General features: G+C 43.5%; 1 protein-coding gene across 1 annotated transcript; it reads right to left on the bottom strand.

Moving 5' to 3' along the window:
- Window positions 1–1,518: 1,518 nt before the first annotated feature.
- Slc16a1 (solute carrier family 16 member 1) lies at window positions 1,519–23,337 on the bottom strand. The gene is made up of 5 exons (XM_057793761.1): window positions 23,011–23,337; window positions 11,861–12,120; window positions 7,389–7,532; window positions 5,401–6,246; window positions 1,519–3,360 (listed from the first exon to the last, which is right to left on the bottom strand). The coding sequence occupies exons 2-5, from the start codon at window positions 12,075–12,077 to the stop codon at window positions 3,086–3,088; spliced, it is 1,482 nt and encodes a 493-aa protein (XP_057649744.1). The 5' UTR covers window positions 12,078–12,120; window positions 23,011–23,337; the 3' UTR covers window positions 1,519–3,085.
- Window positions 23,338–24,050: the final 713 nt, after the last annotated feature.

The raw sequence follows: 24,050 nt of genomic DNA, 5'->3' as shown, positions 1-24,050 counted from the left end.
AAGCAACACATATACAGAAGGACATCTCACATCGTGTCTCATTCTGAGGATTCCTGGAGGCAGAATTGCCGTTTTCGGACTGAGATAGAGGTAAGAGCCAGTGGCTGGCTGTTTTGCTTTTCTGGTCTTCAGTTGAACCCCAGGACCTGTCTCTGAGCTTTTATTAACCATGCTACACACAAGTAACATCACATGGACTGAGCGGTTTGCATTTTGTATTTAGGCACACACATACACATGTAACAGTTATAAAGAAGAGGCCACAAGTTTGAATGAGAACAAGGAAGGATGTGTAAGGGAAGGCTGGAGGAGGAAAGGGGAAAAATGACTTAATTAAAAAAAAAAAAAAACCAACCAAAAACCATAATTTTGTGCACACTATTCATCTCAGTCAGCTGGTGAAGATATTCTCAATTTCCAACAGACTTGACCTGAGTGTGATCCTCATCAGTGTGGCTTACTTACAATGTTGGAATTATTCAAACTATCAGTTTCTTAACCAACGTTCCCACTGTATTGTATGTGAGGTTTCACACACAACAGACGTGCTTGTACTCACATCTCTTACCAAGCGGCCCAAATAACCACGTGAACTAAAATAAAACTTCAAATGAAGTCAGTATCAAAAGAAGTAATGGACAGGGATCAGAGCGCACTGCCCCCAGAACTCATTCACAGCACAGCTGACAAACCAGCAAACCCATGGGAAACGAGGAAGGGACAGACAGGGCTGTGCAGGCTTCACACAGGCCTTACCAACACTTCCATTACAGCCCAGTGACAGAACTGAGCAGTGAGAGAAAAAAAAAAAAGTTTAGTTGCAAGTTTTAGTCTGATGGCAGCTTTGGAGCGCCTATACTCAGAACATGCATCATAAATTCTGGTTCCACCGAGCACAGGCAGCGCACTTGCCTGGCAAATGCAGCTTCAGCATCTGAGATGGGACAGACAGAACTCCTTTACATACACATGGCTTAAATTTTGCCATCAGAAACTCATCTTTTTGTTTGTTTTTTCAAGATAGGGTTTCTCTATAGCTTTTGGAGCTTGTCCTGAAACTAACTCTTGTAGACCAGGCTGGCTTTGAATTCACAGAGATCCGCCTGCCTCTGCTGATCTAATTTAATCCTGAGTGCTGGGATTAAAGGCATGTGCCATCACTTTCATTGTTATAGGATAAAAATTCAGAGGTTCGACATGGCTTCACAAAAGGTGGCAGAGTCCAAACTGGAATAATGTCTGCCAAACTCTCAAGGTTTCCTCTCTAAATCCCACCACAACATATACTGCAAGGCAGTTCCCCATTGTGTCTTAGGCTAACCGCATCAGGTGACAGAAGTTTAAGACATGTGGCTTTAAAATTCTCTCCTGCTTGTGTTAAAGGCGAAAACTCAAACTGTGCACAAGTCTCAAGGCATATAAACCAGATTCAGTATTAGCAAAGGTCAAAATGAAAATAAAAATGAAAACACAATTGTCTCTCAAATAAACATGTGGAAGAACTGTTTTCTAAAAATAAAATAAATGTTTTATTTGGAAAAAGTTGGCTTCTTACACAGGTTTTAAATCTCTATTTTCACCCTGTCAATTACAATGGTATTTTAAATGCATTGAGAACAATTCAGTGTCTTATCTTCTCTGCCTCTATTTAGAAGATATCGGGTTAAAAAAAATACATTTCCAATCAGGTCCATTCTTCCTCCCACCCTTACACCGAACCCATTTCCTCCATTTCTGGTAACTGAAAAAGGTCACGAAAGCTAAGGTTTGTGGAGGTAAGACTATGTCCAATCATTCTAAGCATGATAGAGGTTTCTCCTTAAGCCTTGGTGTATATGGCAGGGAGGTGGGTACTTACAGAACCAAGTGAATTCAGCAAACTTCCTCCCTCCCTATTTTATCTTTATAGGCTTCCCTGGAGCCAAACTCTGGCCCTCTTGGTTTTGCAAATACTGAAAAACAATGTAAAAAAACAAACAGCACACACATTCAGTTCGTACTGAATATCTCACATACAGTTCTAAGCTAGAATATAAATGGAACTATCAAAAATCAAAGAAAAAAGGTCTAAGGAGGATTCCAGGGTGCTAGTGGGATGTGGCTCAGTGGTACAGCATGTTCTTAGCATGCCTGTGTCCCTGGGTTCAATCCTCAGAACCACCAAGCCCCCCCAAACCCACACATACTTGAAGATAACAAAAGTTCCATACCATAACTAGGGTCTTTGAAAACCCAAGCTGTAGTCAGCTGAGGCCTGTCTATATTAAATCAGACTGTGTTGAATAATGTTTTGTAGATTTTAACACTAACCTTTTTGCTATGACTTCTAACCACTCAATGTCTCTGAACAGGAGCGAAGGTAGCAATTTAGTGACAACGTTCTAGCGCTAGGCTTGTAGCAAGCATCTGAGAGGAAGCACCCAGCAGGTGACAGACTGTGGCTACGACAGCCAAGATGTTTCCAGAATTTCATGCTTTAAATTTCTTAAATATATACCTAGCAGGTACCTACGCCAGGCAACTATGATGCTAGAAAAATACTTTAGTCAGTTTTTTTTATAAACCTCCAACTTTTAACTATTATTTCTGTCCATAAATGTTCCAGTAACAATTCTGACAAAGCATTACAAACAACAACAAAACAAGATTAAGGTTAAAGTTACCTCAAGCAAGTTAGTTGTTATTTTTCCTTTTAAAACGACATTTAAAATAGATGAATTCAGCAGAATGGTTTTAAAAGTTAAGGCTCTCTAAAGAGTTCTAAAACTAAAACTTAAGGCACATTATAATCTCCATGACACTGTTAAAAGCTAAGATTAAAACAAAACAAGAAAAATCCCTACTTCTTTCCCATATCCTTTGCCAACCACTCCCTACCTGAAGCATAGTAAATTTTAAATTCCGGCATTGGTAAGGAGTGACCAAAAACAAAACAAAACAAAACAAAAAAATTTCCACCAATGAACACCTGGTAGGTTTTCTGCACAAATGTCCACTGTCTGCATTGAGCACCACTGGTAGACTAGAGGCCAGCAGAATGGTTTCAGATGTCTTGGGTTGCACACTGCTCAATTCATGCTTCAGTTCAGACAGGACTCTCTTCCTCTGCAGGGTCCCCGGAGCTGTTCTGCTGCAGGGATGGTGCTTCTTTTGTTACTTCCTTTGGCTTCTCATCAACATCTGTGCTGGTCTCGTCCTCTTTACCTTCCTTTTTCTGCTTCTCCTCTGCTTTCTGTTCTTTGGCCACAAGTCGATAATTGATGCCCATGCCAATGAAGAGATAGATACCTGCGATGATGAGGATCACACCACAAGCCCAGTATGTGTATTTGTAGTCTCCATACATGTCATTGAGGCGGCCTAAAGATGTAAAAGACAAGGCTACATGAGTAAGAGCAAACAAGGACACCTTTTCCCAGAGTATAAACATCCTCAGAAAGATGCCAAACCAAACTTCAAAGAACTCATAAATGACACATTAGCACAAAAAAGAATTTCTAAACTTTCTATTTATAATGTCTGATTGACTGGCCATGTATTTTCTATTTTCAAATTGGAAACAAACTCTTGGCAAATCTGAATGAAAAGACAGGAATTATAATCCATTCTCTTAACACACAATGAAAAACTAATTCAAAGGAAGTTTGAGGGTGTCCAAGGCCACAAAGAGCTACTCCAGTCACCAAGGTCAAAGTTCTTTATCAGCACTTCCAGAGAACACTTAGCTCTGTAGCCAACAGCACCCTCTCAGCACCAAATTCCCAATGTATCTTCCAGTAGTTACAGAAATTCAAGTACAGTGATGTTAAATAACTTCTTCAAAGTCATAAGGCTAGTAAGGGAACATAGAGTCTCAGTCGGGGCCTGCACCTGCCACCTCTGTGCTACAAGGAAGCCTCTCTACTTACTGTCTCAACACCAAATCAATTTGGAAAATTGCATCACCACCTCTCCCAAAAGTCTGTGATGTCTGATGGCAATGAAACCTCCTCACCTGACCAATGTGATTGGAACTCCACAGGGCTAACTATTGCACAGACTAACAAGAGCTACAGGGAGGGCTCTGGACCAGAACATGGGTAGTGGAGACCAGCGAGTGGGTGAGGAATGCTGCTGCTTTTGAAGCATCACACAGAGCTGAGACAGTAGGAAGATAAACCTGTTCAGGAAAAGAGGGTGGAGAGGATCCAGGCAGAACAGCCAGTGCAAAGGCACAGGGCTGTGAGCAGGAAAGCAAGGGCCAAGGGTGGAGAGACAGGGCTAAGCTCTGCAGACTTGGAAATCAATTAGGGTTGGGATACTGAAGCAAGACACAAGAGTGTGTAAAAGGCTGTCGGTCATGATCGAGTGGGGGATGATAACTGACATGATTACGTGATTAAGCAACTCAGTGGGGGAAGAGCTGGAAAGGAGCACCCTCCAAATCCATTTATAAGTTTGGTGGCACCTGCCTATAATTCCAGCACTTGAGGGGAGAACAGCCAGGTCAGGAGGTCCAGGCAATCTTTGGCTATACAAGTTTAAAGTCAATGGGTTGAGTAAGATCCCATCTCCAAAATAAATCAACATGAACAACCCAAAAGGAGTTGGAACAATTGTGGAGACAGTTATTTGAAGATCTGGTTGTATGGCCAATGCTGATCTTGAAGTCACAATCAACCTGCCTCAGCCTCCCAGTATGAAATAACAGGTGTGTACCACCAGCCCAAATGGGATCAAAAAGATAAAGGTTTAAGCCTTTAATCTCAGCACTTGGGAAGCAGAGGCAGGCAGATCTGAGTTTGAGGCCAGCCTGATCTACAGAACGAGTTCCAGGACAGTCACGGCTACAGAGAGACCTAGCTTTTTTTTTTTTTTTTTTTTTTTTGGTTTTTTTGAGACAGGGTTTCTCTGTAGCTTTGGTACCCGTCCCGGAACTAGCTCTTGTAGACCAGGCTGGCCTCTAACTCACAGAGATCCACCTGCCTCTGCCTCCCGAGTGCTGGGATTAAAGGCGTGCGCCACCACCGCCCGGCGAGACCTAGCTTTGAAAATAAAAAAAAAAAAAAAAAAACAAAAACAGAAACAAAACACAGGAGTTCAGTAACCTGAGTTCTCAAATCATATAATGACTATTAAACTAATGTAGCCGAGTCCAATTATCCCACCTCCTAAAGCTTTTGACATCACTCATGAAACTGCTACTAAAATAATCTTAGATCCAAGATACACACAGTGGTTAGGATAGTTGCCCATGTACTCTGACCTTAAGCTTTAAAGATCTACTCTTCTGCCTATTACCAAAATGCTTCTTATCACTAAAATGCATTGAATTGTCCATTTGTGCTTTAAAGGCAGAGCTCCTTTCTACACGTTACCTTTATAACCAGGACGGAATCAAACATGTAGGATATACTGTACCTAAAAGTGGTGGCCCGAGGAGGACCGGACAGCACTCCACAATGGTCACCAAGCCCACAGCACTGGAGAACCTCTGGGGTCCAACGAGGTCCATCAATGTTTCAAATAATACAGAGCTGAGCCAACCAAAGGCAAATCCAAAGACTCCCGCGTAGATACAGAAGCCAACGTAGCTTGTAGACAAGGGGGCTAGCAAATGGCAGATTCCATTTGCAACGACAGAAGCAGCAAAGAAGTACTGGATCCGAGGTCTGATCCACTTGGTGTTGGCGGCAAGTCCCATGGAAGGTCTGGCTACCATATCAACAAAAGCCAGAATGGAAAGGAGGAAGGCTGACTTCTCACTGGAATAATGCTGACTCTTACCGTAATTACTAAGAAAGACCAAAGGAGTAAAGAGTCCAAAAAACATGACCACATTTCCAGACAGGTACAGCAAAAAGCCTCTGTGGGCAAACAGGGAGAGATCCAGGAACTTATTAACTGTTTGCAAGAATGATGGCTTTTCCCCTTTGGGGCTTCCTCCAATGAGATCTGTATTTGCATCGGATTTTCCAGCTTCCTGAAGAGATTCTTTGGACTTTAGTTTTTCTACCTTGCCTGGCTTAGGCCCTATTGGTCGCATCAGGGAACCAGCTACACAACAGTTTAGCAGGAGGCCCCCAAGGATTAGGAAGCTTCCTCTCCAGCCAAAAATACCAAAGAAAGCCTGATTAAGTGGAGCCAGGGTAGAGAGGAACACAGGACTGCCTGCCATGGCCAGCCCATTGGCCAGTGGTCGCTTCTTGTAGAAATACTTGCCAATCATGGTCAGAGCTGGGTTCAAGTTGAAAGCAAGTCCAAGACCTAGGAAGGGAACAAAGACAACACTGTCTATTAGAAGTCACTTTTGAAATTACCTACCAAGCAAAGACATAAGAATAAATGAGGCTGAAAAGATGGCTCAGTGGCTAAGAGCATGTACTGCTCTTGTAGAGGACCTGCGTTGGATTCCCAGCATCCATAGGGAAGCTCACAATCACCTTGTAACTCCAGCTCCAGGGAATCTGTTGCATTTTGTCTCATATAATGAATGACATGAGAAGCTGATCATAATACACAGCAGAAAGAAAATGATGATAAAAATAAACAAAATTTCATCCTTTTTGGTGTAAACAAAACAAAAAAGGTTTGTACACTGAAGAAACAGTATGGCAGGCCATACATTTGAATGTCATAATATTCAACAGCTCATTTTTTCTTTTGGTCTGTGCTATCCAAGTACCACTTCTGAAATGAGCCTAGAGGTGGTGGTGCACACCTCTAATCCAGCACTCAGGAGGCAGAGGCAGGTGGATATCTCTGAGTTCCAGGACAGCCAGGGCTACTAGAAGAAACCCAGCCTTGAAAAAAAACCAAAACCCAAAACCAAACAAAACAAAACTACTCTTGGGAAAAAGAGAACAACCAATGAACACCCTTCCGTGAATCACTGCATAAATTTCTTTCCCTGTCCATTCTTTTTTCTGGGTTTGAGTTTGGCTCTTCATAAACTCACAGAAACCTGCCTGCCTCTGTCTCTTGTAGTGGGATTAAAGGTGTGCAGCACCTTGCACTGCTACCATTGTCTATTTCTAAGAATGCAATTGTCTCGCAATTAAATTAACAATAACTACATATTGTATGGCAACAGTTTAACTTTATGAAGTCATTCTGGTCTACAAAGCGAGTTCTAAGACGGTTAGAGAAACTGTCTCGAAAAACCAAAAGAAAGAAACAACAACAAGATGCACGTGCATGTCTGTGCCTTGGCGAGAGTGCAGGCCACCCCTGTGGAGCTAGTGCATTCCTGACACCATGTGGATCCAGGGGAAGACAGGTTCTTCCTTGACGCACTGAGCCATCTCACTAGTACTGAGTCAATCAGCAGCTCTCTAAAATAACATTTATCAAGCGCATTGTCAAATAGTGACAATAAATAAATATGAAACTAATCAGTAGCTACTCACCTCCAATGACACCAATACACAGGTAAAGTTCCTGCACTGTGTTACAGAAAGAAGCTGCAATCAAGCCACAACCAGACAAGCAGCCACCAGCAATCATTACTGGACGGCTGCCATATTTATTCACCAGGATACTGCTGATAGGACCTAGGAGAGAATAAAAAAAGTAGTAATATAAACTCTCATATTCAAGAAAAGACAAACCAGAAAAAAAAATTTTTTCCCCTATATAGCTAGCTGTCTGAGGTACTGAGTTGAATATAGTACAATTACTTGGTTCTAATCCTGCACAGTCCCAATGTGAAGAAATGCTTGATGGAGGATGGCTATCGTGGCACAAGGCTGTCAGTGCAATAGCAGGCAATACTCCTATGTTATAGCAGTATGAAGGCAGACAAAACCAGTCACCCTCATCTATGCAGCAAGTTCAAGGCCAAACTGGGCTGAGCCCCTGCCTCAAAAACCAGGAACTTAGAGCAAGTCAAGTCAGACAACAGTCAATTCGAGCTTGATTTAACCACTCAAGGGGATAGGAATGAAATGAAATGATAGACTAGGTGAACAGATTAAATGGGATTTTAAAGCTGTCATTTTTTTAAGTGTTGGAGAATTCTAAGCTATCACATATGCTGGGCAAGGACTCTACACCATTCCTATGACACAGTTCTTAATAAAACTAATGATGTCCATGGAGCTGGAGAGATGGCTCAGAGGTTAAGAGCATTGCCTGCTCTTCCAAAGGTCCTGAGTTCAATTCCCAGCAACCACATGGTGGCTCACAACCATCTGTAATGGGGTCTGGTGCCCTCTTCTGGCCTGCAGATATACACAAACAGAATATTGTATACATAATAAATAAATATTAAAAAAAAAAAACTAATGATTCCATCTTCCCAGGGTTCATGAGCCTGATAACTGCATTCTATGCTGGTGTGTGAAAACTTTGCCATCAAAACTTTGCCATGGTGTTGGTGCTTTGCTTATCTTATATAAACAACAAAAAGAAAAGCTAATAATTTTGCTGATTATAAAATGAGTGGTATTCAACTATTTTTATAATTATAAAAACATTTGAGCTGGGCGGTGGTGGCGCACGCCTTTAATACCAGCACTCGGGAGGCAGAGGCAGGCGGATCTCTGGGAGTTCGAGACCAGCCTGGTCTACAAAGGGAGTTCCAGGACAGGCTCCAAACCTACAGAGAAACCCTGTCTCGAAAAACAAACAAACAAACAAACAAACAAAAAATTGAGTTTCACACTTCATAGCAAAGGACTTGTGGAAAGAATAACCGCAGGACCCTGTACCTCCCTGGTTACAGGAGATAACCACAAATAAGCAGGCTCTGGGCTCCATCTTCACATGGAGGGAAAACTTCATGTCAGCTCAGCCCAAAAGCAAGGGTATTGACAGTCAGGAACTTCAGGAAAAAGTTAGGTCTGAGTCTCAGAAATCTATGTCTTTATAACTCTAAAATAAATATTGCCATACTGTTGTTCCATGAAGTTTAAGTTAGTATTATCAATTATATAAGATTTGAAATACCAAAAATTGGAAAAATGACAAAAGCACTAAGATCTTTTCTCCTTGGCCAGCCAGGTGTGGTGGCTCACATCTTTAATCCTAATCTTTGGGAGGCAGAGGAGGGAGGAGGAAGGATGTCTGTGACTTAAGATCATCCTGGTCCACACAGCCAGGGCTCCATATTGACCCTGCTTCAACAAATAAACAAAAAACCCAAGTGCACAGGTTAAAGGACTGACAGTTGTAGTGATGAAAGTTCTTAGGGGCGTTATTTAGAAAACAACGAAACAGAATAACCATAAGAATCCTGCCAAAGTTCACGAGATATAATCTGTCTTTCAGTTACTTTAGAAGAAAATGGTCCTAATTAGCTATCTTCAAAAACAGAAAGAGGAGCTAATAGGCCCACTGTCACATGAATTAGAGAAACATGCTAGTTAACTCACTAACTGGGTGAGGACAAAGGAATCTTCCCCAAAGGAAGGTATCATGTGCAATTAGTGCAACTGACATCACTGACTTTTGAGAAAAATCTGGCAGTTAACATATGACGTTCTGGTTTGCAGTCTGTTTAAACATGCAAAGCATTGACTGGAGTACCTCTGGATGTTTAATAAAAATCTGTTTTTAGAGATCATGGAAGATTAAAGTCCAAGCCCTAAAGACTACTGTCGCTGAAACATGTCTGAGAACAGAGAGATGGCTAAGCAACTAGGAGCACTTGCTCTTTCAGAAGAGCTGAGTTCAGTTTCCAGGACCTACATTAGGCAGCTTACAACCGTCTATATCTCCAATGTCAAGGGATTCAATGATATCTTCTGGCGTCTGGCCACTACATTCACATGCACAAAAAACACAGATACACATAAATAAAAATCTTAAAGTGACATAATTTAGCCCTGAAAATTTATTTTGAAACATATTTAAATAGCCCAAACAGAAAAGTGTTAACAATGTTAAAGACAAGAGTGAAACAAACTGGTTTTCAATCCCAGCATTAGGAGACAGAGGCAGGAAGATCTGAGAGGCCGGCCAGGTTATCCTGAAGGCTCTATGAAGAGAGACTCTATAGACCCTTGTCAAAAAACCAACCAAGAGGGCTGGAGAGATGGCTCAGTGGTTAAGAGCATTGTCTGCTCTTCCAAAGGTCCTGAGTTCAATTCCCGGCAACCACATGGTGGCTCACAACCATCTGTAATGAGGTCTGGTGACCTCTTCTGGCCTGCAGACATACAGACAGAATATTATATACATAATAAATAAATAAAATTTAAAAAAATAAATAAATATTAAAAAATAAATAAATATTAAAAAAATATTAAATATTAAAAAAAAAAAACAACCAAGAAAGAGGGAGGACTGCAAGAGATGGCGCAGCTGTGTGAGAGCCCTGGCTTCTTTTTGGTTCCCAGCACCAATGGCAGCCAGAGCCAAAGGATCTGAAGCCCTCTTCTGGCCTGCAGGGTCACCAGACAGCCACATGATACACAGGCACACATACAGGCAAAACACCCACACACAGAAAATAATTTTTTAAAGTTAAAAACAAAAATATACAGGAGGAAAAAGGTCTTCAAACTGCTGCTTCTGTCCATTTATCCCTCTTCAAATCAACCAACTTAATAATGTTTAATTAAATTATGACCTCAACTAACTACACAGTGCTGTTTTTGTGCACTTATTAATAACATCAAAAAGAATCCCAGATGCAGAGTTCTCTATCACTCACAACATGCAGCCAGAGCTGAATATACTCAAGCTTAGGAAAGACTGCTGAATCTACTACCAACTAAATTATTCACCACTGAAATGCAGAACAGAATCCTTATAAACATCTTATTAGATCGCTAACAAGACAACACGGAACACTGTCCACCAAGTTAAATAAATTTGCTCCAGAATTCCTACTAAACAACCTCAAGTTTTTACGTTTAATGTAGTTTGATGTCTCCAGATAAAATATAGTGCTTTAAATAAGCAATTTACTTTTTTTGTGTGTGGGGGTGTTCAGACAGGGTTTCCCTGTGTAGCAGTCCTAGCTGCCCTGAACTAGTTCTTATAAACCAGGCTGGCTTTGAACTCACAGGGATCTGCCTGCCTCTGCCTCCAGAGTGCTGGGATTAAAGGCGTGCACCACCACTGCCCGGCCCTCAATTTACTTTCTACATAGCCTCCACACCATGTCAAAGCAAACAAAAGGGGGGGAAAATGATAAAATTCAAGTTTAAGTTCAACCAAAATGCTTTTATAACTCACAACAACATAGGAACAAGGGGATATTTTATTTAGTCTTTGTTTTTTGGTATGTGCGCGTGTACATGTGTGCATGCCAGCCATGAGGGTCAGTTGTCTTCACCTCTTCGTGCCTATGGGACAGGCCCCACCTAAATTATAACTAACTAAACTAACTAAACTTTGAACTAACTAACTAAATTCCGGACATTTGAGTAACTTTTTAATATCTTGCAACTCATTACTTAAAGATGTTTACTTTCCAAGTGTCTGGCATAGAGCAAGAGGAACAAGGTTTACACATGTCATTTTACGAGAGCTTTCAAAGCACAGCTAATACTTGAGCTCCTCACGCTTTCAATTCTGTTCCAAAAAGCCATAATGAAATGAAAGGAGTAAGATGCCAGAGTTACCAGGGATGGAAAGAAAGCATGTTCCTCAGTACAAAACTTCAGCAAGCGCAACCTCAAAGAACTTCCATGAGTAAGATATTAAAATGTACAGACTCAGCAGGCAGTGGTAGCTTTAATCCTAGCACTCAGGAGGCAGAGGCAGGTGGATCCTTATGAGTTCGAGGCCAGCCCAGTCTACAGAAGTGTCCCAGGATAGCCAGGGCTACACAGAGAAACCCTGTCTTGAAAAACAAAACAAAAACAACCAAAAAGTACAAACTCTGGCTGCCTAATGTAAGTTAAAAAAGCAGGCCATAGTGGGCACTCACCTCCAGCATACATGACAGCCAGCATGATGGATGATATCCATGACACCTCACTGGTAGTAGCGTTGAATATGCCTTCAATTTCTTTAAAGAAGACAGTGATGGATTTGGGAAACGCGTAAGAGAAGCCAATAGAGATGAAAGCTCCAACTACCACTGCCCACCCCCAGCCTCCATCTGGGGGGGTATATCCAACTGGTCCTCCAATTGCGGGTGGCATTTTAAGTGAAGGTGAATCCCAAAATGCAGTGCAAATCTAGTATCTGAAAGATATGAAATGGGGGGAAAATGTCAACAACAAAACAGCGTCCACAAATCCTTTTTCTGCAGTAATAGACATATTTGCTTGGCTCTTGACACAGAGCCACACTGAATAACTTTAATCATCTGAGTGACAAAGAAAATAATCTTGCTGGGTTTTGTTGTTTCAGGTCACAGAAGGAAGGGCACACAGTGAAACCCTCTCTGTCACCCCCATAATCCAATGAACCTACTCTCTTATTCTTCTGTTTGGTTTCCAACCTTTTGTGTCTTTGTACTTTATTCTACATGATTTTCTTTTTAATGGCTCTTTGGCAGCATTGGGCAGTGAACATTCAACCAATTCACTCTATGGAACATAAACACCACATACTCTAAAATTGCTAGTTCCTATAACAAAGCAAGTAAAACAGATTTCAACAGAGGTAAATGTGCAGATACCACCGGTGTGACAACACCGATTCTAAATAGGGAAACAGAATAAGGTTAGCGGCCCTTCCAGATCTTTTTTTAAAAATTGGTTTCCTTGAAAGAATTCAGCTCAGGCTGACTTCAAATTCTTATGTGGCTAAAACTGGCTTCAATATCCTGATTCTGCATCTACCTTACAAGTGCTGGAATTATAGGTTTTGTTCCCCTACATGTCCAGTTTTGTTATCAGTGTACAAAGTGAGTTTCACTGACATTCAAATAATTGCTCACTGTACCCCACTCCCTTGTCAGCCAGCCCCTTCTCAAGCATAGTGACTACAATGACGAATTCATCTCTGCACCAAGCCTTACACACACATACGTGTCTGTAGAATCCAGTTAAGAGAAAACATGAGATCTGCTTTCCTCCCCTCTCTCCCTCCAGAGTCCTGGCCTAGATCTATGCATTGACAAGTTTTCCCTTCCTTTGGGACCCCAGTGAGACTTGTGATGAGTAAACTGCACATTTCTTCTCTAACAGGGTGGGTCAAGAAAGACCTCAGGGAACCGCCCTGAGAAAATCATTTAAAAGTCCTACCTGAGTGTAAGCCTCTAGATTATTCTTTTAAAAACCAGCCTAAAGGAAAAAATTTTGTTGTAGGGCATTTCACTCATACCAGCTAAAAACATTTTTACAAGCTAAGGTTTCTTAAAAATTGAGGCAGGCAGATATGAGTTCGAAGCCAGCCTGATCTACAGAGCAAGTTCCAGGACAGCCAGGGCTACACAGAGAAACCTTGTCTTGAAAAACAAAAAGCAAATTGTACCTGACTGAATAATAAAAAGCTGCTTAACATGCTCGTGGATTTAAATCTGCTAAGTATGGGTGCTCCAAGCATTAATTCTTTTTCCTTTATCTAAGCATAAAAATTTCCAAAGAACTACTAAAAAGATGAATTCAAGAAGAGTATTTACATATACAGAATAACACCTACACACATAACACATCAAGCCCTGACTAGAACAGCAATACGTGTCGGACGTGATTGAACTTTGTGCTTAGCTGCCAGCTAGGATTTGTCAATTAAAAGGCAGTTCTAATTTTTAGTCACAAAGACTTGCCTCATCAAGTTAATAATACCTTTTCTACAGAATCTAGATTTAACTTAAGTAACTTTAAGATTCACAAGTAAACGAGTGTCCAAAATAGCACTGGGGGGAAAAAAGAATCAAAAACCCCAGAAACAGATTCAACATAATTTTATCACAACCATTGCTATAACTAACATAAAAATTCTGATTAAAAAAAAACCCAACCCTCTGTTTTACACCAGCAGTTCTCTTCCATACACAGAAGGCCTCACCCCAAAGGAAATGCCAGGACTAGACCCTTTGCCTGTAGTTCAGGAAAAGGGAACACATACACACTTCACATGTAAAAATTCAAGTTAAATGGTAGAACAAAAGTTCTTAAGATTTTAATCTTACAGTGTGCAGTAGCCCCATCAGCTTAAATGTTATAGCTTTAAAAAGTAACAGGGGATTAAAAAACACACGAAGGAGTGATGAGAAAATGTGCCTTCTAAGGACACAGAAGCCAAGCACAGTGGGGCATGGCAGAAACACCAGCACCCAGGAGGTGCAGGCCTGGATATATGACCAACACCAAAAGGGAGAAGGGAGAGCAGGTCACACACACACACACACACACACACACACACACACACAGAGAGAGAGAGAGAGAGAGAGAGAGAGAGAGAGAGATAGAGAATGAGAATGGAAGTGAATCTCAGTAGCAGAATGTTTAATTTAATATGCACGGGGGGCCCAGCCCTGGTTTTAGTCTCCTGCAGTTACCACCCCACCCCCACCTCCCGAAGAAAGGGGGGGGTAAGCATCTATGAAAAGTAAAATTCTGACTGCTGAACCCGACTAAGACAACACTCAGCAATTATAAAATGTGTAATTTTCATACTACATAAAGAAACACCACAAAAAGTGTAAGCTGATCTTACAAACTTCTGAATACAGGGATTAAAAGCATAGGCCACCTCGCCCAGCTGATATTGTTGATAGGACAAATTCAGACTACAATTGCCATTTAATGGTGGCACATGCCTTTAATCCCAGCACTCGGGAGGCAGAGGCAGGCGGATCTCTGGGAGTTCGAGGCCAGCCTGGTCTACAAGAGCTAGTGCCAGGACAGGCACCAAAGCTACAGAGAAACCCTGTCTCAAAAAAAAAAAAAAAATTGCCATTTGATCCAACCATCATTCTTCTGGGAGCAAGGACACATCTGTACTTCCCTGTGCTTTGCAGTGTTAGTCAAAAAGAGGCAAGACTTGGGCTGGTGAGTGGCTCAGTGGGTGAAGATACTTTCCAGCAAGTCTGCCCATCCCAGTTGATCCCTGGAATCTTCAACGAAAAGGTAAGAGAGATGACTCGCAAACTGTCCTCTGTCTTCCTTCCACATGAATGCTGTGGCACAGAGGCCTGCAAAACACATCTATACAAATAACCTAAAAATTAAAACAGGCAGACATAAAAGCAATCTAAACGTCCAATGGCACTACATCATTTACAACTCCAGATCCTGAAAGGTAGCTACTGCAGTGATACTGTCCTATCTCGTGAGCAGCTTTCTGCAGAGCACTTATTGCTACACACACTGAACCCTAGGCAAGCACTCAACCACTGAACCATGCCCAGCTTTAAATAGTTTTCCTAATTGCTGATGATACAAACCTTACACTATGTTGCCATTAAAATAATTACTGGATCTTTTATTAGGAATATACAATTTCCAAATGAGTACTTGATTTTCCTCAAATTAGAGTAATTATTAAACCACTCACCTCCCTTCTGCTTGACTGAGATGTCTAGGTGACAGTACTAATGTTATAATCACAAGAGGCTGAAGTAATACTGAAGTAATAATCTGCAAGAATTTCAGACCTGAGGTTCAATGACCTCTTTAGAGGTTCTTCTAACTGAGCTGCTGAAGACAAGCTTTGATGAATTTGAAGTATATTTACTGATGTGAACCTACTAGGAAACAGGGCCAGAAAACCCAAATCAAATTAAGATACCCATTTAACTGGTGGCACATACACTTCCTAAAAAGTATTCTACCTGAATTTGTGGAAATCACTCTAAATGGCCAAAGATTCACTTAACCTGTGGTATCACAATTACATAATCCAATGACAACAAGATCTATCTGCTGTGTAGGATTATGGTTTCTGGCTAGCTCAATCTCATAAGGGAGTAATGGAACCGGGAGGAATCCTTTCCTTCAGGAATGTCAGATTCCTGTGGCAGTTTGGTAATACCTGTGGGACTCATTAGAATACATTTTTAAACAGGGTATTGATGTGGGATTTCCCTCTGTATGCTGTGATTACCATTAGTGAATAAAGAAACTGCTTTGGACCTATAGCAGGGCAGAACTTAAGCTAGGCGGGAAAAACTAAGCTGAATGCTGGAATGAAGAAGGGTGGAGTCCGAGAGAAGCCATGGATCTGCCACCTGAGACAGACACTGGGAACTTGAGCTGGTAAGCCACTACCACGTGGCAATACACAGATTAATAGAGATGGGTTAAATTAAAATATAAGAGATAGCCGATAAGAAGTTAGAGTTAATAGGCCAAGCACTGATTTAAATAATAGTTTCTGTGGATTATTTTGGGTCTAAGCTAGCTGGGCAGCCAGGAAGAACAAGTGGCCCCTCTTCCTACAGGGTATGGCAGGGCACACCTGTAATTCCAATCTTAGGAGGGTGAGGTAATCTGCATAGTGTGTTGACATAGTGTGTCACAAAGTGACCCCATCCTTAATAAAACAAGACAAAACAAAAAAAGTAAATGCATAGTGCACAAAATGAAATTCAAAAGTAGACCTGCCAAAACACTTTAATTGGACCCTGTGAGGTATTGGTGCACTAACCACAGTAATTTTGAAATGGTGACAACTTTCAGTCTGTGTCTAACAACTGACAAAGTAGGAGGCTTGCTAGTATTTAAGTCACAGGTACTGCCTACAACCACAGCTGAAATTCCAACTGAATCCCACACACCTTGGAGATTAATCCTCCAGACTATAAATTTAAAACGTGATGACAGAGAGGAAAACCTTCCCATAGGAAAACAGAAGAGAAAAATGAGGTAAAAAGCATTGCTTTGGTTCTTCAAACTAAGGAACTGGGCTGACAAGATGACTCAGCAGGTAAAGGCACTTGCCACTAAGCCTGACAACCTGAGTTTAATGCTGAGATCAACTCTTCCAAGCTGTTCTGTCCTCCATAGGAACCTCCAACACACACACACACACACACACACACACACACACTTCTTTCTCTCTAAAGAAATAAGTTTAAAATAATTTTAGACATTAAAAAAAAGAAAACCTTAGCAGGGAGGTAGTGACATGCACCTTTAATCCCAGCACTGGGGAGGCAGAGGCAGGGGGACTTCTGAGTTCAGGGCTAGCCTGGTCTACACAAGGAGTTCCAGGACAGCCAGGGATACAAAGAGAAACATAAAACAAAAGGAAAGAAAAGCCCACTCCATTTCACTAAGTTAAAAGACCTTCACTCTCCAGACAGTTTGCAAACAACAACAGTATCATGCTTTCTCTTAGTTTTGTTTTTTTTTTTTTAATTTACTTAAAGAGAAAGAATGTACACGTATGAAGGTGTGTGGACACACTCCATGGAGGTCAGAGGAACTGTCCAGAGCTGGGTTCTCTCCTGCCACCTTGTGGACCCAGGAATCAGGCCTGCAAAGAACAGCCTCTACCAGAAGACCCAGGAGTCCATTCGTTCAGTTATGTACTGGGCTCTATCCTGTTATGGTTTGGAAGCAAACTGTTTCCCACAGGTTCATGTATCTGAACACTTAGTCCCCAGCTGATGGCACTGTTCTGGGGGGTTGAGGAATCCTTAGGAGGTGAGGCCTAGCTGGAGGAAGGTGAGTCCTTAGGGGCAGGGTTTCAGGCCTGGAGGTCTGTAACCCAACTCTGCTTCCTGACTGGCCCAGATGCGAGCAAGCAGCCTGTGTTTCTGCCACCAGTTTCCTGCTGCCATGCCTTCCCCCCATGATGTAATACTCAAAACCTGAGCTTAAATAAAGCTTTCCTCCCTTATGTTGCTTCCTGTCAGACACCTGGTCACAACTGTGAGCAAAGCAATCAATACATACCCAGCATCCAACCTCCCCACATGCCCAGAGAATTCCTGCAGGTAAAACAGAATCGGGGATGCAGTTTCAACCACCAGTTACGCAACTTAGAATATCGGAACATTTTTAAGTTCTTTTCTCTGCAGAGGCTAAATCTGTCAAATCAAATTGAATATTAAGGGTTGTAATCAGCAACAGGGTAGTGTGAAAATAAACAGAACTGGATCCTGCTTATGTATTTACGGTCAGTGATACCCACTAAAGGCTCAGCCTTTGAAGCCCTTCTTGATACTATGGTCAAGGTAAGCTCATTCTGTGACCATGTGAACGCCAACCTTTGAAACCCTTCTTTGCAGGATACGATGGCTCACTCTCTACAGATTGACTATAAGATCTGACCTTCCACTATCCCCCTAAAAGAAAAAAATTACAGGGAGGAAAATGCCACTTTATTAGGTAAGTTGAAGAGCATACAGAATTCTAAAAGATTAGTGAGAGCAATATGCTTAAGATGATTCAACTTGCTAAGCGTGGTGCACACCTTTGATCTCAGCCCTCAGGATGCAGAGGTAGGTGGATCTCCAGGCGCCAGATTGTGCTGCACCGTGAGACCTTGACTCAAAAAGACTTAATTCCACTCAGACAAATTAAGATGATAGAAAGTGGGAAACCATGAAAATGTGTGTTTACACATGCAAGCAGGTGCATGTTGTTGTGGAAGCCAGGTCTGCATGGTTTCTGCTGAGACAAGGTCTCTCTCATTTTGCCGGGAGCTTGCTCAGGTTGGGCAGCCTGAAGAGAGAGCCTCAAGGGTCTCAAACTCCCCCTCCTCTCCAGAATGGGACTGAAGTGCGCACCACCCCAGTTTGTTCTCAATTTGTTTGTTTGTTTTTGAGACAGGGTCTCTGTATGTAACCCTGGCTGTCCTGAAACTTACTATGAAGACCATGCTGGCCTCAAACTCACAGACCTGCCTGCCTCTACCTTCTGAGTGCTGGGATTAAAGGCTCTAAGGGAGGGAGGGCTTCAAACACACACGCGCTACACACTGGTGGCCCTACCTCACTGTGTTTTAATGTCCCTTCCTTCAAACTACACCTTTAGTAAATTGTTCTGGCTAGTAAATTAAGGACAAATGGTAAAAATTAAAGTGCAATTAAATTATTATCTCTTAAAACCAGAGTGAGATGATAGAATAGGAAGTGAAAGAGGAAAATCCCACCAGTCTCCAAGTAGAAGTGGCAAACATGAAATATACTTATCTCTCTCCTAAACCTTTACTCAGAAGTAAAAACCCAGACTGCTCGTCAAGTCTTCAAATGGGTTCCCAACTAGAGGAAATACAAAAGACAGCAGGATGTGCAAAACTAGGGCATATTAAAACTATGCCACGAGAACAAATTCATCAAAATCCCAAACGGGGAAAACAAGTAAAGGAGGCCTGTTTCCTTCAAATCAATTACGTAGATTTCACAGATATCAACTAAATAGAACATATGACCTTGTTTGTGTCCTTGATCCCAGCACTCGGGAGGCAGAGGCAGGCGGATCTCTGTGAGTTTGAGACCAGCCTGGCCTACAAGAGCTACTTCCAGGACAGGCTCCAAAACCAGAGAAACCCTGTCTCGAAAATCAAAAAACCAAAAAAACAAAGGAACCGATTACTAAAAAACAAGATCAATGAATATAAATACAATTTGTGAAAATCTGAATATTGATGGGTATTTGATGATGTTAATTTTTAAAGGCAGGATAATGGGATAATGTGACTGTGGATTTCTGAAGACTATCAGATAGATAACTATGGATATAAAGTTGGGTTTTTTTTTGGTTTGGTTGTTTTTTGGGGGGACAGGGTTTCTCTGTGTAACAGTCCTAGCTGTCCTGAAACTAGCTCTTGTAGACCACGCTGGCCTCAAACTCAGAGATCCTCCTGCTTCTGCCCCCCACCCCCACCGAGTCCTGGGATTAAAGACGGCACACCAATGCCTGGCTTAAAGTTGGGTTTGATCCAAAGCACTGCATAAACTGGGTGTGGTGGTGCACACCTGTGTCCCAGAGAGGCAGGAGGTCAGGAGTTCAAGGTCACCCTTTGGTACAGTGAGTTCCAGGCCAGCCTGGGATACATGAGTCCCTAGATCTAAAAATAATTTAGTAAATTAAAAAAAAATCTTTTACGCCAGGCAAGTGATGGCACATGCCTTTTAGTCACAGAACTCTGAAGGCAGAGGCAGGCACATCTGAGTTTGAGGCCAGCCTGTTCTACAGAGCAAGTTCTAAGACTACACAGTTCTAAGTTTACAGTTCTAAGGCTGCAGAGTGAAAAGTCTGTCCTGAAAAACCAATAATAATAAATGAGTGAATAAATAAACTTCTCTTTTAGAACTATGTACCAATATATTTAGAAATGAAATAATTTAATCTAGGATTTGCTTAATTCACAACAACGGAGCAGAAACTGGGGAAAGTTGGACAGGGATAGCAATGATCAACTTCTTGTGATTAAAGTTTTCACACTAAACTGTAGAGAAAGGTAAAGAGGAAACAAAAAATTTCAACTTTACCAATAGAAAGACAAAAGCAGAAATAGCTTTGAATTCTATCTACAAGTTTTATAAGTTGGACAGTTCTGGTGGAACCACACTATCTCAGAACTCCCATTGGTTAAAATGAAAATAAAGCTTGTATTTGCTCCAGCTAGCAACTTGTGCTTTAACCTTAACTCAAAACCCGTGTTTCCCTTTCGAGGCTTCCCACCAGGTATTCTCATATGGCCACTCTGAAGCCCCTTTAACCCTTTTTCCACAGTATCCAAAATGATACTCCTAAAATGCAAATCTGCTCAGCCACATCCTTAAACAGCTTTCAAACAACTTCAAAGGTACAATTCCAAACTGTTCAGTCTCTTCCTGAGTCCTTAAAACGACTTAGGGCCTCCATTAGCCGGCCGTCTGCCCCCTCCCTCCTTTCTGACCTCTCTATGCTTTAGACTTTGGTGAAGTTCTTTCAGCTTCTGCACAGCCTGGCACTGTCTTCAGTACTCTGCAATGCCCTTCCAACCCATCATCACCTCTGCCTGCCTCGCTCCTCCCTTGTCAAGCCTCAGATAAATAGTATTTCCTCAGAAAGACACGGCCAGCGTTTCCTCACACTGAGCACCTTCTCTCACCTACACAATGCAGTATTTGTCCCCATGGTAACTTACTGTCTCCCTAAAACTCAGTAACTGTTTGCTAAGAGAACTTTCCAGCTAGACTACAAACCCCAAGGGTAAGTGCTAGAGTTCATTCACTGCTGAACCCTAAATTTCTCAATTCACAACTTTCCGTTTTCCTTGTGTTCAAGTCCTCACCGGCAACAAAACCAGCCAAGTGGGCAATATACAAGGATCAGGACCTTAGATGGAAGACATGCTAGGAAATGAACCGGAGCGTAGTGGGGATGACGGGTATAACAAGCTGGAAAATATTAATCTAACACTATTTTTTGCTCGAGTTGAGGTGTTCATAATCACACCCCCCACATCCCTGCCCTTAATCTGTTATGATTATATAAACCCACAGCTAAATCTTTAAAAAGTTTAAAATGCTCCTCAAACTAAGAATTTGCATAGTTAACAAGGTCACTGTAATCTGATAAACAGTACCTGCTTAAACCTACGAGATTACTGAAATCCACTCATTTAAAAAAGTAATTCTAGGATGGGTGTGGCGTTGCACACCTTTAATCCCAGCACGGGGAGGCAGAGGCAGACCAATCTGTGCCTGCGAGGCCAGTCTGGTCTAGAGAACCAATTCCAGGACAACCAGAGAGATTACAGAGAAACCCTGTCTCTGATCCCCCAACAAACACGCCAAAATAAACAAACAACCCCACAATTACAGTTTATTTTTACTTCGTTAAATGAGAAGGGTTTCACTATGTGGAGCCTATACCTCCTACCTGCACACTTTGGATTTATGAGAAACTAAAGCCAAAGTGAGACTCTATCTCTCTCTCTCACACACATATACTGCCAAAGACTTAGATTAAGAATCACCATTTAGCAACTAACTTAAATATGTAAGCAAAAACGAGATACAGTCTTTCTTGCCTTATTCATCTGGTAGCTGAGATAAAAAAAAAAAAAAAAGAACCCTGCTTGACTTAGCTCCTATCCACCCTTGCTCCAACTCTCGTACAATTACTAATCTCACACGTCAGCATGTACTCATTTTGTTACAAAATCAGAAGAGGTTTTTTATGGTCAATGCTGGCGATCAAATTTTGGGGCCTCAGGCATGATAGGCCAGGCAAGTACTCTATCACTGAGCTAACACATCCCCAGCCTAAGTCGAATATGCCTGAAGATTTCAAAATCAGTTATGGTTAATTAAGAAAAAAAAGCAGATTGTCACTGTGTAACCACTAGCAGGAGACGCCGGGTTTATAATGAGCCACTGGAAAACGGGAAAAGACTGAAGTAGTAACACGTGCGTTTCCTGGTTGAGCGATCAGAAACTAGTTTTCGCAACTGCTGGTTGCACCAAATACGCCACCATAAAGAAAGGTTAAAAACGCACTCGGAAAAAGGATGTACTTGGCACAGAAGGCATGCACCTAGCCAAACGTAACGCTATTTCAGTCTTCTCTCCAGGGATGCCTCGCGACCCTCGTGCCCGCCGGCAGACGCACCGAAGCCACAGGTTGGACCACAAAGAGACCCTATCCCAACCGCCCGCCCCTTCCTCAAAGTTCACCCCGAAGCCCGCAGTCCCGGTCGCTGCGGTCGGCAATGCAGCTCCTCACACCACTCTAACGAGTCACCAGGTGGGACACCGATTGGCAGGCGGGGGAGGCTGGGCGGGCATGCCACGAGTCCTAAATAACTCCCGCCCCAGTCAGTCCCTTCCCTCCGTGCCGAAGGCGGCAGGAGTGCACCACGTGAACCGGCCTCAGGTCGTCCCTCTTCCGAGCTAAGCATCTCTCCAGGCGCCCGCTGGAGACCGGGCTGGAAGCGTCTCCCACAAGGTCACCGGGCACCGTGACCCGACTCCCGCAGCCCGGCGGCCACACCTGACCGCGGGGCCCACGCGGTCCGGCCGGGCGAAACGCTGTGCCCAGCGCCTGAAGGTCCCCTTCACCCACGCCGCGTGCCGGGGCCACGCGGCTCCCGCGCGCCCAGGATGCCCTCTGCCGGGGCCGCCCTCCTGACCCGCGGAAGGGAAGTCTCCGCGAGCCCGGCGGACCGGGCGACCCCACCAGAGCACCAAGGGCACCGCAGAGTCCGTGCCGCGCGCTGCCCGCTCAGCCCCGGACTAACCGTTATGTGTGTCTGACGGCGCCCGGAGTGTGCGTGACGCGGCGGCGCGGGCCGCAGTTCCTCGGAACCCGGAGTCCCGCTCGCGTCCCTTGCCGCCGGGCTCGTTGGCTGCGGCACCCACACGGCCGACCAGTCACGTCGCAGCTCGCCACTTTGTCTGGCGGGGCAGGCGCGGCTGCCTTATAACCCGCGGGGGCCGGAGCATGCGCACAGGGGGTGGAGTCGGCCTTCCCGGCCGCCGCCCCCTCCCTGCCATACATACTCCCTGCTCTGCATCTCGCGCCTCCACACGCCGTCGGCTGCGCGTGCCCGCCCGCTCGGCCGCGCGCGCCGGCGCCCCCTTCCCCGCCACGTGACCCGGCGCTGGGGCCGGGAGACCCCGCACCGACCCCCCTGAGCGCTCTTTTAGCGATCGGAAGGGTTGCTGCTTTTCGCGCGTGCCCGGGACGCCATCGCGGGCCTCACCCCTCAGGCTCTGCAGGAGAAAAGGGAAAAGCTGCCCTGAGGCCGACCCTGAGGTGCGGAGGGTGATGGACGGGCGGAGTCGCGGGACCGGGCGGCGTCTGAATGGACGCGGTGCTGCTCGCACGCTGGTGGACTCCAATATGGGCCTGGAACGCGGGCTTGGAGCCCCCAGGGAAGTTGCTGGAACGCTCCGGGCCTGTTTCCTCGCGCTAAGTCAGCAGCGGTGGAGGCGTTAGGAAGTTTAATGTGCAATTTTACGCCAGGTGTCTCGTCACAGAGCCTGACCTGTGGCATTTGATGAACGCTGAGTTTAAGGACGAGTTGGTCCCGAGAGCCTGGCCCTGGGGCAGAGGGTGCGCACGTCGGAAAACGCGGACGTGAGCATGCTCTCAGATTTTTACAGTCTCCATGGATTTGGGGGACGAGATGGAATGATCGCTAGTGGAGTTGGGACCGCTGCATGCTAAGCACTGCACCAGAATTAACTTGTATGATTCTCACAACCTTAGGAATTAGGTTCTAAGAAGATTTTGTAAATAAGAAACCCAGGACTTCACGAGGTGAAGACGTCATCA

The sequence above is a fragment of the Chionomys nivalis genome, chromosome 18 (genome assembly GCF_950005125.1).
Source record: "Chionomys nivalis chromosome 18, mChiNiv1.1, whole genome shotgun sequence".
In the NCBI taxonomy this organism is placed as follows: domain Eukaryota; kingdom Metazoa; phylum Chordata; class Mammalia; order Rodentia; family Cricetidae; genus Chionomys; species Chionomys nivalis.
The sequence above is the reverse complement of the archived record's forward strand: the minus strand, read 5'-3'. Positions and strand labels throughout refer to the sequence as shown.